Genomic DNA, 16,549 nt, shown 5'->3' with positions numbered 1-16,549 from the left:
ATGCAGGCAGTGAGCAGGCAGTTTTCTTCAACTTGCTTTTATGCACTTTTTGGAGGTGCAGTGAGATGGAGAGAACTAGCTGTTTAAAAAAAACAAAACTAAAAACACACAAGAACTGTTGGTCATTGCAAGGTGTACGAACCGCTCTCCTGCAGGAAATTAAGGTGTAAATTATGGTGTGTGTTGCAACAGTCTTCCACTAACTGGCAGATAGTTATATGGCCAGTTATTACTGGACATAACTACCTCCAGTGGCAAGTGTCGAGTAAAATTTAGTGCTTTACAGAGCACTAATGTGGTCTGCAATCATATCAACTGGGAATTCCAAAGGCATCTAAAGGAGGTCACTGTTATATTATGTCTAATCTGTGCTTTCACAAAGTGGTCTCTTTTGATGGAAACATTAGAGAATATTGGCTGGTAGGAGTCCTTGAAGAGATGTGCAGTATGAATCAAATACTGTAACTTATTTGAAGCTTTTTAACAGATTTATTTTTGGTGGGTTTTTTTTTTAAAGAAATAAACATAGAAACATGATTTAGTGTTGAGTGTTCTTCCCTCCTATCTCTTCCTTTGCGAAAGCTTAAACCCAGGCACCACATTGGTGTACACACCCCCTCTCATTCTCTGCTGTCTTCTCAAATAAATCCATGTCATATCCTAAACTTCAGTGTAGATTTAGGGTGGACTTTTTTGGTGTCAGGGACCGGGAAGAAAAGTAACTAAGAGAACATTGGAAAAGTTTAGTTGGGGCAGGGGAAAGCTGCACTCAGTCTCAACATAATTGGAAACACAGAGCTTTTGCTGGTGAAAACTTAAGAAGACCCCCATACATTTGACAGGCTTGCTGTCCAGCTGGTTTCTCACCAGCACAGGTCCATAATAATTAGTAAATGTTTGAGCTAGTGCTTCACAACAGTATGCAAACAGTGTGAATAATCAGTAATACAGGTAGACTAGCCAATATTAGCAGTCTCAAACAGAACCAAACCTTAACAGCACTTCTAGGCACAATGTTCTCCTTCAGGGCCTGATCCTACTATAGGATACTCACCTCAAACTCAGTGGAGGTTGATGGGAATCTGGGGTTCATGCTTCCTGGTGGCATTGATTCCTTAGGCCCTGGCTACATTAGAAAAAAATTGTAACCATGTTTAGGTGTATAGCCAGATGCAGCTGTAATGGTATTCTGTAGCATAAACTAGCTACCAGCTTTTTAATCAGATTTAGAGGATAGGGCTTGACACAATTTAATTACCATATATTGGCTAGCAAGTTCCTGCCATTTCTACTACTGGTGGAGATAGGGTGACCAGACAGCAAGTGTGAAAAATTAGGATGGGGTGGGAGGTAATAGAGCCTGTATAAGAGAGACCCAAAAATCGGGACTGTCCCTATAAAATCGGGACATCTGGTCACCCTAGGTGGAGGTGCAGCTGTGGAAAGATATAAGAAAAGTCGAAGTGCATTAAGCAAACCTACCTTATCTGATTTTTTGGTAACAGTTTTCTGACAAAATATCCATCTCCATGCTAGCTAGGGAGACTATGCTGAAACTGGTTGTAGTTCTCAGGGTCCTGCTCCAGTGGAGAGGGAAGCCTGTAGTTCTTAACATGAAATCATCACAGCAGCAAATGGATTGATCTTTAACTCATGCTGTAGGCCCAGCCCTCCTGTTTCCACCCCTCCCTTCCAGTTTGAGGGTGTGGCTAAGACACGTGACTGAATCAGCTTGCTGCAGGTAGGGCTTCACAGCCAAAGCAATGTTAAATGGTCTTCATCTAAACATACCTTTATAGTGGGATAGTTCATACTCTGTAACTCGTATTTATTTGTAATGGGGAGCTGCAGCATTTAAATACAACAGCAATCGAAGCAGAGTTATCTAGAAAGCCTAAAAAATATAAGGCAAATCAAAGGAGTATGGTAAAAAGGAAACAAGAAGGGCACGGGGTCCCTCTTAAGGAGCTAAGAGTGGCTAAAATACACACACTGCCGATAGAGTAGCAGTGTTGAATAGTGGAGAAGCTGAGCGGAGTGAGTGAAGTTATTTTTTTCTAAGGACCATTCCCGCAGAAATGAGGTGAGACAATGGAGTGGATTAAGTTGTGCTAGCACACAGATGCCCATTGGGATATGAGGCTGAAGCAGAAGGTCTAGCATATACCCCTGCTGTTCATATATACCTTTCCTGCACAATAATGTCATCGGGCCATGTACAATTAAACCTATTAAGATCAGCAACAGCTTGGAACCACTAAAAGCTTTGGTAACCATATATTTCTTCAGTCTTGACACAAATGAGGGGACAGACTGGGCATCTGGTATTATCCTAGATAATTCCATAACACTGAAATAAAGATCAGTCTGTCCCCATTAAGGAGTTTTAAAAATGTCTGAACATTGCATTTACTAGTTTAAAACCTTAGTCTGTGATGCCCATTGCAGTTTGATATTTTGCTTTCTTTGAGGAAACCCCTGGCGTGTACAAAAGCTTAACCCTGAATGTTCTGTCAAAAGCCTGTTGTGGGTTAGTCATGCTGGGTTTTGTCTTGTACACCCCTGCAAGGTGTCTGGGACTAAGTCTGTTGTGTCAAATTGGTCTCTCTCTCAGCAAAACTGCAGGGGAGCATGTCTTGAAAGGTTAAATAAACATGGCTGGGTTGTATTGCAGGTGCTAATTTTCTATTTAATGCATTGTTGAGTGCAGGTGGCAGGGCCTCTGAAGTGAATTCGATACAACACAAGCTCCTGCCATATTCAGCAGAGCCATTGTGCTTCCAAGCTCCTGAATACTGATCAAACTCACTTGGGAGATGAAATGTGGAGGAGCAGGAGCTTCACATCCCTGAAAGCTAACTCTGAACTACTCATTGCTGATTCCTTAAAAGCACCCTGGGGAGAAGTGAGCTGTGTCTTCATTAAGACACAAGATGGAAGATTTCTCAAGTTTCTAGTAGCAAATTGTTCTCCTGCCATCAGCACTAGTAATAGTAGAAACACTAGTGTAAATCACTCACAAGTGTTCTACCACCATATCCTCTAATTCTGCAGGGTTTAATAACACCAAAGTTACAATGCTGGTGCCCAATCTATTCTCGTGTTGGTGGCATTGCTAGCACATGTGAAGCTGCACCAAACCGGTGGTAGAGAAATGATGAGAGATTCTCTCATTTTCTCACTGTAAACAAGACCTCCGCATAATTTATATTCTACTGACTTTTTCCACTCTGAAGCCTGCTACCCTGTCTTTCTCTCCTGCCTCTCTGATGCTGGTACAAGCAAAAATGGTCATGTAGTGCTCCATGGACTGTTCATATTGATTATACATTATTGCCTAATTAGAAGTGCGGTAAGGTGAAATGTGCATCACACTAACTTTTACAGCCTGATATATCCTGAAAACACTAAATTAAAAAGTTCCATTTAAACATGGAAGATGCCAGCAAGTTTACTTCCCACACAATTTCCCAATGCTTCTCTAGGGCTGTACTGAGGTTTGTGACAATGTGTGCTAGATAAAATGAAAACGCTACCAAGGTCTTGGTGGCTTTCTGAGTGCTGTTCTGGCTGCCTTAGTCACTTCCCTTTGGACTGTATGGGTTAGTATTTGTCACTAAATAAGCTCTTCTGTTACTGATCAGAAACCAGTTTGATCAGTGATAACCCATTAACACTGCCTCATGCGGTTTATTGGGTAAATTTTGCCTAACGTGTTGTGGTATGAACAGAGAGATGTTACTGACTTTGTATTATTTTCACGCTGCGTGTAACAGTTGTCCAGATTACACTGTAAAGGCTTTAAATGCTTGTTGCTCAGTCTTTGGTCCTTATGACTCTTCTACTTTGTATTGATTGTGATTAGGTATTTTTGGTAACTAGGAATGTAAATACCATTTAAAAAGTTAACAGTTTAAATTATTAAATATTTTTTTAAACAGTTAACTGATTAAGTGGCTGGGGCCAATCCAGGCGAGGCTGGGCGGCGCAGGGCTGGCCGAGGCTGGGGCTTAATGGTTAAGGCAGGTTAACCAGTAAGACTCATGCTTACTGGTTAATGTTTTACATCCCTATTGGTAATCTGATGAAAATTGTTGTTCTAAGAAACTACACCCAACAAAATAAATAAGGAGTTATTTACTACTTCCTGTAACACAACAACTAGGGGCCACCAAGTGTAATTAGTAGGCAGCAGATTTTTTTTTTTTTTTTTAAAAAGGCATTTCTTCACACAATACACATTCAACCTGTGGAACCTTTGCCAGAGGATGTTGTGAAGGCCAAGACTATAACAGGGTTCAAAAAAGAACTAGATGATAATATGGAGGATCGGTCCATCAATGGCTATTAGCCAGGATGGGCAGGGATGGTGTCCCTAGCCTCTGTTTGCCAGAAACTGGGAATGGGTGACAGGAGGTGGATCACTTGATGATTACCTGCTCTGTTCATTCTCTCTGGGGCACCAGGCATTGGCCACTGTCAGAAGACAGGATGCTGGGCCAGGTGGACCTTTGGTCTGACCTAGTATGGCCGTTCTTATTGATTCTCTGCTTGGCCTAAGGCAAAGTCACTTAACTTTTCAAAACCTCAGTTAATGTATGTATAAAATGGGCATAATACTACTTATCCTCACAGGGTGCTGTAGGCTTCATGAATGTTAAGTGTGGTTTAGGATTCTGGGAGGAAAAGTGCTGTAGAGAGGTCTAAACTCTTACCGTATTAATTCATTAGTGCTACACGGCTTAATGAGTACCTCTCTGCATGGACTTGCATGTTCCATCCAGTTGGTTTATGCTCAGTACATTGATTTCCTCCCCCCTTCTCTCTCTCTCTCTCTCCCCTCCCTTTTGCAGGTGTACTTTCCGATTCCCTAGCACAGTCATAAAGATCCAATTCACATCTTTATACCATAAAGAGGAAGTGAAGGAGGAAGCTTCATCACCTCCCCTTCGGCCGCTTTATCCTCAGATATCACCTCTGAAGATACACATTCCGGAGCCGGATCTCCGGAGCTTGGTCAGCCCCCTGCCCTCCCCCACTGGCACTATCAGGTAAGGTGCCTGTGATATGGAATGCAGAGAAGGTTCTGGTCTCCCTCCCTGTCATTGCCAGAGATTCCATCCACATTCTCCAAGCACCAACCTAGCATTGGTTACCCAATACAATGAAATGCCCCATTACAAATAACTTGACTGTGTGATATTCCAGATCATGGAAGCCATTTAAAGATTAATTGAAAAGTCCTGGGGATGAGGGATCGAGATTTAAGATTTCAAATCATTAGTATAATAAATGCGTAGAACTAAAATTAAAGAATGAGAAAAGGACATAGAGTGATACCTCTTTGATGGTCTACGGATGATCTGTTCCATTAAGTGCTCCCTAGATGTGCATAAATGTGTTTGCCTGCTATGTTGCATTATTTGTTATATATTTTCTTTCCATTTCCATGAGTTATATTTTTAGATTTTTTTTTTAAACTGGAGCCAATGTGTTCCCTCAAGCTAGGGTAAAGGTAGCTGGTCAGTAAGGGTAGGGAACGATATTGGTCAGACACTTGGCCCACTGATAAACTTCAGAGATTTGAGAGTTAATAAATGTGTATTTTCTATTATGTAGATTATTAATAAAGGTTCAGAAGCTTTGCTAATGAGAAAATCAAGTAATTATTTTCTTGCTTCTCAGCCAAGAGTTGATAGTGAAGAGCCAAAGTGAGATCTCGTAATGCTAAGCTTCTTTACTTGCCCAAAGTATAGTACAGTACATTTACGGTTACAATAGAAGATACTATAGTTGTCAAAACAACCAAAGTATGTTTGATGTAATGGCCTTGGCTTCTTTTTTCTTATCCACCGATTTGTAAAATGTGGTAATGCACAATAGATCTCCTACTTGTTAGTGCTAATTCAGTTAGTATATTAAAACTTGAATGACTTGGATGTCATGAAGGCAGTGTTTTGGCTTTGCCTGGGATTGGAAGCATATCACTTGTTTGGGTAAGCTTTTTCCTCTTTGCTAAGTTGCATTGCTATTTAGTATAAATACTCAAGAAGGAGGGGGCTGGTGGAGGGTGTGATTTGAATCCTCTGTTCAGGCAGCATTTTTAGTTTATATTCAGCCTCTTTTAAATGAAGCTAGTTTCAGCAGGGAGTTGGAGGAGGGTAGTTTTGTTGCCAACATATGGTACTTAGTTTTCCGTTGTCATTTTGTGTGTCAGGCAGCGCAGTGTGGCTTACGTTCTTAACAGAGGGTACACCTTTGACTCTGGCATATGTCTGCAACTGATACATGACTCCACTAGATTTTTTTTATTATTTTTATTTATTTATTTATTTTGGCATAGGGAGAGAGATTGAAAATAGTAGATTGAAAATTTGCTTGGCCCCTAGCAGAGATGATTCACCAAAGAAAATTTGCTTGGCCCCTAGCAGAGATGATTCACCAAAGATGATTGATGCTTGCATCTGTTTGCCTGAGCAGAAGCAAATGCAGCAGAGTCTTCAAAAACCTCAAAACACTTCTGAGGTTTTGCTTGCCCAAATGCCTTTCGTTTTGTGCTCCTCTTGTTGGGGAGGAGCTGACATGTTTGTAAACATCCCTGTTCAGTCCTTGCCCCCTCCTTCTCTCCACCCTCATATCCTGTCTTTTGTGTTTCAGGAAGTGAATGAGATCTGTGGTTTTGTTTTTTTTTTCCTTGAGAGAGTGAATGTTCTTCGCTGAGCAGATAAACTGGATCTCCAGAATGCGAATCTGTGTGGCCTTCTCCCAGGCCTCTGTCTCCCTGTGGTGGGTTGTTAGCTGCAGCAACGCCTTTGTCCCCTTTCGAAGAATGTATTTTTGAGGCCTGGAGAGAACTCAGAACTTGAGCCCACCTCCCATCCCACGCTGTTTATTCGCTCCCTGTGTTGGGAGGCGGTTTTCATTAGCTCAGCTCCCCTCCCTCCCTCCTCCCTTTCCAGTATTAACTTTCCAAATTTGGTGTGAGTTTGGCTTGCCCTTTTCTGATTGGTCGATGGAAAATGGTTGTAGTTTGTAGATCCTAGGTCGGGTTTGTTTCCTTTTTGGAAAGTGGCCCCTCCCCCTCCATTCTTCCCCTACTTTCTGTGTGGGTTTGTGGTACTGTACCTGTAGGAATAAACACACAGGCACTGCTCAAAACAAACAATCCCCGCCCTGCCCTCCTGACCCCATCGCTGTCTCTCGCTGCCTTTCTGTTTATATTTTAGCTTGCTTCTCTGCAGGTTCTCCGTTGCAGGCCTCTGTTGCAGGCCTCTGATTTTTTTTCCAGCCTATTTATTTTCTCTCCAAGAAGTGCACCACCTAGAGAGGGAATGAGTGTTGTTTAAACAAAATCAAATCTGCCAATCTCAGCAGCTCTGCAGCGTGAGACCTCCTTTTCGCTCCTAGGAGGAAATGATTCCACTCTTTGCTTAGTCAGGGGTACTTTGTCTCCAGGAGCTACCATCTCTAATGTGATTGAATCCTGTTTTGAAGTTGTATGGCTTCAAGGGAAAATGTATTGCTGGCAGCAGATTCCGTGAGAGGCTGAGAGACAGACCCTGGTGCTATTTCCTCCTGTTTGAGTTCAGAATTCCTTTAAAAATCACTGCTGTGCTCTGCCTTGCTGGTGCCAAGATGGAAAATAAACCCAGATAGGTCTCTGTCAATAGGAAGCTGATAAAACAGCCTATCCATAAGAGCATGGCACTCAGAGTCAGGCAGAAAAAATCCTTTTCTGTTGATTCAGGACACTGAATAACGTCTCTGTGGATGAGACCATGTGCTTTTTGGCTAAATTCAGTCTGTGAAATACACCTAACTGTCACAATAAACTCAGGAGTTATGGGACTACCTTTGATGCAGGGCTTTCAAGCTCTGGTGCTCCATTACAGACTTCATCTTGTAATACCACACACCTTATTGTAACCCTTGAATTCCTTGAGTGTACTGCAAAATCCGACTGAATTAGAAGACCTGGTTATGTCATAGATTACTCTCATCCACCATGAACACACTTTCAGGGTCGTATAACCGGATCTTCAGACTGGATTGTCTTAGTAGTGTAGACAAGTCTTAGAGCTGAGGTCTGGTGTGGAGTTATTTCCCAAGCACCTACTTAGCATCACTTCGAGTCACAATTTAAAATGGTTTAAATCGTTTATTTTAATCTGGCTTTGTTACTAATAACCCAGTAGTAACTTAACTCTGTTTTTTGAAACTTGGAATTTTGTCAACATTTCTGAAAATGGGGGTAGTTCTGTTAGTGCTTCAGGGTCAACAGTGAATCAGTGTAGGAGTAACAATGGCCTCTGGCGTCCTTTCTTGTACTCACTTACTTCAGTTGCTGAAAGGGACACTGTTTTAAAAAAAGAAAAAGTGTATACAAAATCTAATCAGTAAAAATGGTCATGAAATTTAGGGAAAATACTTACTGTTTTTTTTATTTAGTTCTAAGTATCGTCTTGAAATTTTTCAAACTCTCTTACTATGTAGTCCGCTTTCTTAAAAACTGACTTTATTATGGACACCTGACCTTCCAATTGCAAGTCTTCCCCCTTGTAGCTGCTGTTTTTGTTTCAACTGTGACAAAGTTTGTAACCTTTACACCCCAAATCACCTGAAATGAAGAATTTGAAGCACTACTGCTGGATGCAAAGTAGCATGAATTTTTCAGTTCATTTGGTTGAAAAGACTGGAGACCCTAGGCGACTGGGCTATAGTGAGCAGCAAATATCCTAGCCTGTGGGTTTAAGAAGTGTCTCACCACAGTTAGAAAGGCTGCTCTGCAGAGCTGAAAGTTCTCTGTGGACCACAGTTTGAGAATTAGGTCTTGTCTACATGGGAATAACCTAATTTAACCTGTGAATTTAAACCAGTATTTGTTAAACTAGTGAAAAACCCTGTATGGACACTTATTTTGATAGAAGAGCGGCTTATTTAAGTTAAACCTGGTCCCAATCATGTTAAGATAAACCAAAAAAAGCCACGCTTTATACCAGAATATGAGTGTCCATACGGTGTGGCAAGTTTGTGTGTAGACAAGGATATGCTGTGTTATTGCCTGAGGACCCAAAAATGTAACGGTAAGATGACTGTCAGCAGGAAGGAAAACCGACTAGTCTATTCTCATAGTTCAAATTGAGTGAGTTAATGGCATAAGTCGGGTGGCCAAACAGTGGCTCATGAGCTGCATGTGGCTCTTCTACAGTTAAAGTGCAGCTCCTGGAGCCCCCCCACTCTAAGTTTCTTCTAAGCTGCATGCCCACACAGCAGCCTATTAAGTGCCACGCAGGCGCTCAGGGCTGCAGCGGGGAGAGATGCCTCTCCCCCAGCCTCGGACTTGTTGCTATGGGGAGAGGCGCCCCTCCCTTGGCCCCAGCCAAGGCCTGAACCGGCCATGGATGGGGAAGAGGCACCTATCCTGCGGCCCCAGCCCCAGAGCTTCCCCGTGACGGGGAGAAACGCCTCATCCCCCCCCCCCCCCCCCAGCCCAGGTGCTGCTGGGGGGAGTCCTCTCTCCCTGTCATAGCCCTGGGGCAGCCTGCACCCCTAGCCCTCAGCCCCCCAGCCCCACCCAGAGCCCACACTCTGAACCCCTTGGCCCCACCCCCGCCACATGAATTTTGTATGTGCACCAATATGGAGTGATGTCACATTACCTCCATATTGGTTCACATAACAAAATTCATTCTGCACATGTGTTGGAAAAATTAGAGGGAACACTGCCCCCCAAACCTCTCCATTTTCCGCCTACCAGACTGGTGGAAGGAGCTCAGGGCTTCTGCCCTGTGGGAGGCACCTGCCAGGGCTCAGGGCTGAAGCCTCGAACCCTGGCAGGCACCTCCTGTGGGGCTGAAGCCCTGAGACCCTCCAAGGCTAAAGCTCTGAGCCTTGGCAAGCGCCTCCTGCAGGGCTGAAGCCCCAAGCCCTGACAGGCTTGCCCCAGCTCTCGAACTTCTGAAGATTGTTGACTGTGGCTCAGAGGATCAGTAAGTTTGGCTACACCTGGCATAAATAATGAAAGGTAGGATTTTAAAAATGTATTCATTTTTAATAATATTGGATGTGGCTAGTAAAGTGGGGAACGTGAATGAATTGAATTGCTAGATCTTCAGAGACTTACATATTATGAAGTGTACTGTGAAAATACTAAAGTATTATGGGCAGTACAGATGCTTTTATTCTAGTCTCGTTATATTTTCACAATGCAATGTTAATGATCGGTGCTGTTGGGAGACGTGCTCTAGTAATGGAATGAGGATGAGGGTAGAACTCAGGAACTAAGTTCTAACCTTGGCCCAGCCACTGACTTGCTTTGTGGCCTTGGGCAAATCACTTAAACTCTCCGCCTCAGTTTTTTTCCCCGTGTGTGAAATGTGGGTAATAGCTACCTCCTAAAAGTGTTTTGTAGATTAAATTGTGTATGGTTCTTCAAATGAGAAGTGCTGTAGGAATGCAAGTAGTATTATGTGCAATGTTGTATTACATGTATGAAAAGTTCTTGATGTACCTTTCTTCCAACTCAAGCTTAGTAAGAGCCTGGTTGCCTTGGACAGAATATAGATCAGCCCTACAGTTGATCTATTTCAGTTCACTTGGGATTTAATCCAAATTAATGTTTTATTCCTATAAGTGTGTGGTGGGGAAAGCTAAGGTAACATCAAGTTCAATTGTCCAGTTATTCATCCTGTTCTAGTCATTATACCTATTCCAGGATCTCCTGTGAGTATTCCATTGCTCCAGCACTATTAACAGTTTGCAGTCAGTGAAGTACTTTGAGATGGATATTTTGTGGACTTTGTGCGTAATCTTGGTTATTCAGTATTCTGTGGGAACAGAATATTCAACATGGTGACTTGGTGATTCCCCAGAATTGTAGGAGGGATGATTAAAATAGCAGGTTTTCAAGCTGCAAGCCAAATAACCAGACACGCACAAATCATATTGGCAAGGTTCACCAGGCTTGGGAATTCCTTTGCATGGTTTATTTCAGATGGAGGCCATGTGCTAGAGAAGAAGCTGTGGAGGTGTCACTAGCAACACAGGCACTTCCTCTTCCTTCTGTCTTTCCTGATCAGCGCTGGAATAAAGACTTCATTGATTCCAAGGGCAGAGTGATCTCACTTCCTTTTAGAAGGGAAGCCACTGGAGCAGGGGACATACTAAGAGATTGAGTCTTTGTGGGTAGTTTAACTTTCCCTGGTTGTGGCTTGTTTTTGATTTGTTTTTCTTGGATATTTAACCAGGCAGACCTGTTCCGAGACACATCCCTCGCTTCAAAATCCAATTTGGTTTGGCAGCCTCACCATTTATGATTACATTTCTGAAGATTGTCTAAAACATGCAGCATGCAAGGACCTGCCTTTCTTTGAGTTATATTTTTGGGGTTGGGCTGTGTGAGGCTCGGGAGGGAGAAGCTAACGGAGGATTCCTTGCCACTTATATCTGACTGGTGTAGCATGGAAACTGTTGGTTCTCAGTTATTTTGCAAGCCAAAGCACTGTACTTTGACCCAGTGCTTGCTTATCTCTTGTGAAAAGGTTCCTACATCGTTTGGTGCCTCTCATGGAGGCTCACAGAATGGAACATTATAGTGTCTGACTTCTAACTGCAGAAAATGAAGTTGCATATCCAAAGAAAACAAGTTGCCATATCTGTTTTGGGGAGAAGGAGAAAGGGAAAGCTTGGCAGTTGGCCATAAATGAGAATTCTCCATTTGTACTGAATGGCTATGAACTGCCTGCCTCTCTCAGGCTATGTCTATTCTGCAACTGGGCTGTGATTCGCAGCTTGTGTAGACATACCCACTCTAACTTCAGTCTAACTAGCTTTTGAAAAATGGTTGAGGATGTGGCGGTGCAGGCTTCGGCAGTGCACCTCCCCCTCCTCCCTTTACATTCTCACTTGTGCAGCCTACTCCATCTTGTCCTCACTGCTGTTTTTTGCAAGCTAGCTAAATTAAAGTTAGTGTGGATATGTCTACACAAGTTGCAAGTCACAGCCCAGCTGCAGTGTAGACATAGACTTAGGGCAGGTCTACACTAGGAACTTACATCAGTATAGCTACGTCTCTTGGGGTATGAAAAGTCCACACGCCTGAGAGACGATGCTATACCGACCTAACTTCTGGTGTAGACAGCGCTAGGTTGCCGGAAGAATTTTTCCATCAACCTAGCTACCGCCTCTCTGGGAGGTGGAGTACCTACACCGATGGGAGAGTCCCTCTTATCAACGTAGGTAGTCTACGCTGAAGTGCTGCAGTGGCACAGCTGTGCTGCTGTAGTGTTTTAAGTGTAGACATACTTTTAGAGAGAGACGGGAGCAAGGCAGATTGCCAGCATAGCATGGGAGAAGATTGCTCCATTGCTGTCTTTGCTGTATCTGCTCTGTGGATTTCATTCTCTGAAATGTCTGTTAGGTTCCTTTCACAAACACGGCACACGTGTATATGTTCATGTTTGGTTCACCTTATTTCAACCAGTTTTTCCCCTCTCCCTTAGCAGTGCAGGTGCCAAGTCTAGCAAACAGTCATTTAGGAGCCCAAGATGATATTTTGCTTTGATCCCAGGGAAGACAAACAAGTGCTTTATCCATTGAGTACCTGACTCAAATATTTGGAGGGCTCAAGCTTCAGAAGCTTTCTTCATAGAAAGGAATGGTATTAAGCACCAGCATGCCTTTGTTTTGTTCTCTTACTGCCCATAACTTGGGTCACAGGCATTGCTGAACTGTTCCTCTACGATAGGCAGTTCAGAGTCCATATGGGGGAAAAGACGAGTGCTTGGAGATGACAGAGCAATGGGTTACCCCAGGACTCTGTGCTGTCTCCAACCCTGTTCAGCCTTTACATCAATGACCTGCCAACAGTGGAGTTATGAAAGTTCATTTACGCAGACGCCTGTTGCAATACCCAGGCCCAGATGTTTCACGAGTTTGATACCACCTTAAACCGGGACATGATAAAGTTAGCTGTCTACTGTAAGATTTAGCGCTTCCAGCCAAGCGTCATAAAAACAGTTTCCAGTTTGTTCCATCTTCATCGCGCCAGTGCAACCTGAGAACTGAATGTTTATCCGAATGGTCAGCAGATGAAGCATGAAGTAGAACCGGTCTATCTAGGTGTGACCTTAGACCGCATGCTGTTACCATGTCCACCTGAAGAAGACAGCAGCTAAAGTTAGATGTGCAACAATCTTCTTAGCAAACTGGCAGGTTCGTCATGGGGTGCTTGTGCTCCAACTTTGTGGATGTCAGCTCTTGCCACCTCGTATTCGGTGGTGGAATACTGCGCACCAGTTTGGAGTAGATCGTCACTCACCGAACTGGTGGATACGCAGTTACATGCCACCATGCGCGTCATCTCCGGTATCCTGCATCCAACTCCACTCCCATGGCTTCCAGTTCAGAGCAATATTGCTCCTCCTCATATCAGACGAGAGGTTGCCACTGGCAAGTTACTGGAGAAAGTATGCGCCAACTCAAGCCTGCCACTGCACAATGACCTTTTTAAACCACCAGCTGCACATTTGCTGTCACGTTGCCCATTAAGGTCTCATCCGCCATATCAGGACATTAGGGCGGAAACACTCTGGCGAGAGGAATGGATATTTGTTATAATCCCCAACCAGTCCCTCGTCACCGACCCCACAATTTGCCCGCCTGGTTTTGTCCTGACCCATCGTCATTGGTCCCTGTTGAACAGGTACCAGACTGGGCAAGGTCTCTGTGCAGCCAACCAGTATCACTGGGGCCTTTGTGACAGCCCTTTGTGCAGCTTTGGCGCAACACAGATGATGATGCATGTTGTCCATGAATGCCTGCTGCCTAGGTTCAGCAGTGGCCTAGAAGAACTGCAGCATGCCTCTGAAGATGCCATCGCTTGGCTAGATGACAATGGCTAAATAAACTGCCCATACTTTTGGGAAATATATGGCATTGGGAGTCAGGAATGTGTTCGATTCCCAGCTTTCCAATAAACTGAAGCACGGAAAAGATAAGTTTCCCTAACTGTAAAATGGGGCTAATATTTAAGGGGGGGGTTGTGATGCTTAATTTAGATATGGACTTCCATCCATAGATATTAAAGTGCCAAGCACATTTATGTATTATTTATATATGACAGATACAAAATTTGCTCAGCACTTTAGTATCCATGGATGAAAACTATATAGAAATGCATATTCCTGCATACTCTTTAGAACAGCTGATAAGTTTATTTTATTGGATGCTAGAAATCTTAAATGTGTAGGCTTCTATAGACCTGATTTAAATAATGCTACTAGTGAATCCCAGGGAAGTTGACTTTGAGATTTTACACTCACTGCAGCCTGAAATGAGTCCTACACTTGAAAGGTATTCTAGCCATTACAGGGATTAGTGTGACCTACACTCACACCACATCAGGATGTGATCTCATCTGATCTTACAAGTAAAGTAAGATTGGGCCTAGTTGAACTTGAATAGAAGATCTGGTGCAAGGAAGTGGGGTTCGTGATTCAGTAGGTGGTGGTCTGACAATTCTACAATGTCTCAACCTGGTATAAAGGAAACTAAGTTACTGGAGGTATGGTCTGTGATAATGATGTAAAACTGAGATCCTGAGAACTTAGTTATTAAAGGGTCACTCATGGTCTGTGTAAAAGTGGGGGCATTAACACCTGGTATCCTGGCCAAATTTCAGCTTGGGTTTACGTAACTGATATACTTAAATCTTCCATGCAGTTTCAATTGGATATACCATTTACTTCCTTTCCTAAATTTTTAGAAATTCTGCATTTCACTGGTGTTTGAATGATGCATGTCTGTAGCTCGCATATCAATTTCTGAAGTGGTTTGAAATGAAAGCTACAAAATTTATTCTACTGCCCAAGAGCTGTATTCCAAATTTTCGTCAGTAGCAATGGCCTAATGTAGAACTGAGACAGATTAAAGTGTGCCAAGTTCTATTATCTATGGTTTTATCAGTAAAAATTACAGTAGTATTAAAATAGATCCAGTGTCTTTTGTAGTATTTGCTTAACAAAATATTTATATCCTGCACAATATTATCCTAGACCACATGGCTTTGGTGTTTTTGCATCAGTCTTATAATATGAACAGCTATATGTTTGGAAAAATAGCCTTTGTTTATCTCTGGAACTTTTTTTTAAAGGGTGTGAGCAATTGCACGCTTCCCCGGCCAGTTGCTGGGGGATAGTGAGGAGAATTCCAGGAACTCTGGGAAATTGACAAGTCACTGCATTGTGTTTGCTTTAAACTATACTGAACTCTACATTTTGACTTAACCCTTAGGACATGTGCCCATGCTGGGTAGGTCTACTGGGGGAAGGGGGAGGGGGCAGTGGCAGAGAGTCTCAGAGCCTGGTCAACTGCTGCTGTTTTGCTGCATAGACATACCCAAAACCTTCTCTCTCCCCCTCGCCCTCTTTCCTTCCCACCCTCTTTGCAACACAAGTTCCGCTTCCTTCCTCGGTTGTAAATTTCTTGTTTTCTCAAAGTGGTTCTCAGCCCCTTCATCTCCATCATCACTACATGAACTTCCCAAAAGTAAGCAGAGAGCTTGCTTTACCTGATAGTGCCTCTGGCCTTGCCTTCCTGCAAAGAGCAGCTCTGAGCTTCAGTTGCATTCTCCTGATTCTCCCATCCACAGCTCTGAATGTGACTGTCCTTCCCTGGCCTAAAGGAGCTGTTGAGAAGTGGCAGGTTTGTCTGGAGGAAAGGGTCTCATCGTGGTAGTGGCAGGTTGCGGGAAGTCACTGTTCACAAGTTTCCAAGCACCATGGCCCGCCCAGGTTACCCCATTTCATTTGGAGTACTGGATAATTTCCTATGACATCCGCAGTAGGGCTGGCTAGGTTTCCTTAGAGTTAATAACATTTTATTCTGAAGTGGGTTTGAAAGCACAGCCCAGTTAGTATAATGTTGAGATGACAAGATATTCTCTCTGAATTCAGGGGCCAGGTATTGCTAGTCTTCTTTTTTTTTTTTTTTTTTTTTTTTTTTTTTTTAAATTATTTCTGTAAGAATCCAAATGCCGTGGAAGCTGCAAATTTGTTTCTTGATGGCTTTTATAAAGATGGTCATGAGTTTAAATGTAACCGGTAGAAGCCCAAGCCTGAACAGCTGGAGCCACGTTTTCTCTGCTTACCTTCAAGAATCAATTTGTTACCTGTCTGAACGGCATGAGCATTCTCTGTACAAGCCTTGAAATTACACCACGTCTTATTAAAAGCACAGAAAAGATGCACCCTTTTTAAAGTGCACAGATCTATTGGAGGAGCTTTGGCCTTTCCACTTCTTCTCCGACTTGGTTTTTAATAGTTTTGTTTGTGGCATACTGATATGGTGTGATCACAAATGGTTAGCAACATCAGCACAGCTCTTAATCCTTAATCTCTTTCTATTCTGCATATTGCCACAACCCTAGTCACCAAATGCAACAATAAAGAGAGGCACTACTGCTGCTTGGGAATGAGTGGTGTTCTTGTCTTCCTTAGTGAAGTCATCTTTCTGTGGGTCATTCCAGGAAGAAGCTATTCAAAGGCCATTT

At 43.1% G+C, this 16,549-nt stretch overlaps 1 protein-coding gene across 4 annotated transcripts in view; it reads left to right on the top strand.

Annotated features, from left to right (window-relative positions):
- FOXK1 (forkhead box K1) overlaps positions 1-16,549 on the top strand; it is a 72,591-nt gene that overhangs the window by 34,775 nt on the left and 21,267 nt on the right. For 3 of the 4 annotated variants that reach the window (XM_038419798.2, XM_038419797.2, XM_043494227.1), the window contains exon 2: positions 4,854-5,051. The exons of the other annotated variant lie outside the window; for it this stretch is intronic. In XM_038419798.2, the coding sequence (XP_038275726.2) occupies positions 4,854-5,051 (198 nt within the window). The remainder of the gene's footprint in view (positions 1-4,853; positions 5,052-16,549) is intronic. 4 annotated transcript variants of the gene reach the window in all.

Source organism: Dermochelys coriacea, chromosome 10 (assembly GCF_009764565.3).
Source record: "Dermochelys coriacea isolate rDerCor1 chromosome 10, rDerCor1.pri.v4, whole genome shotgun sequence".
NCBI classification, from domain to species: Eukaryota; Metazoa; Chordata; order Testudines; family Dermochelyidae; genus Dermochelys; species Dermochelys coriacea.
This window is presented reverse-complemented; position numbering and strand designations above follow the sequence as displayed.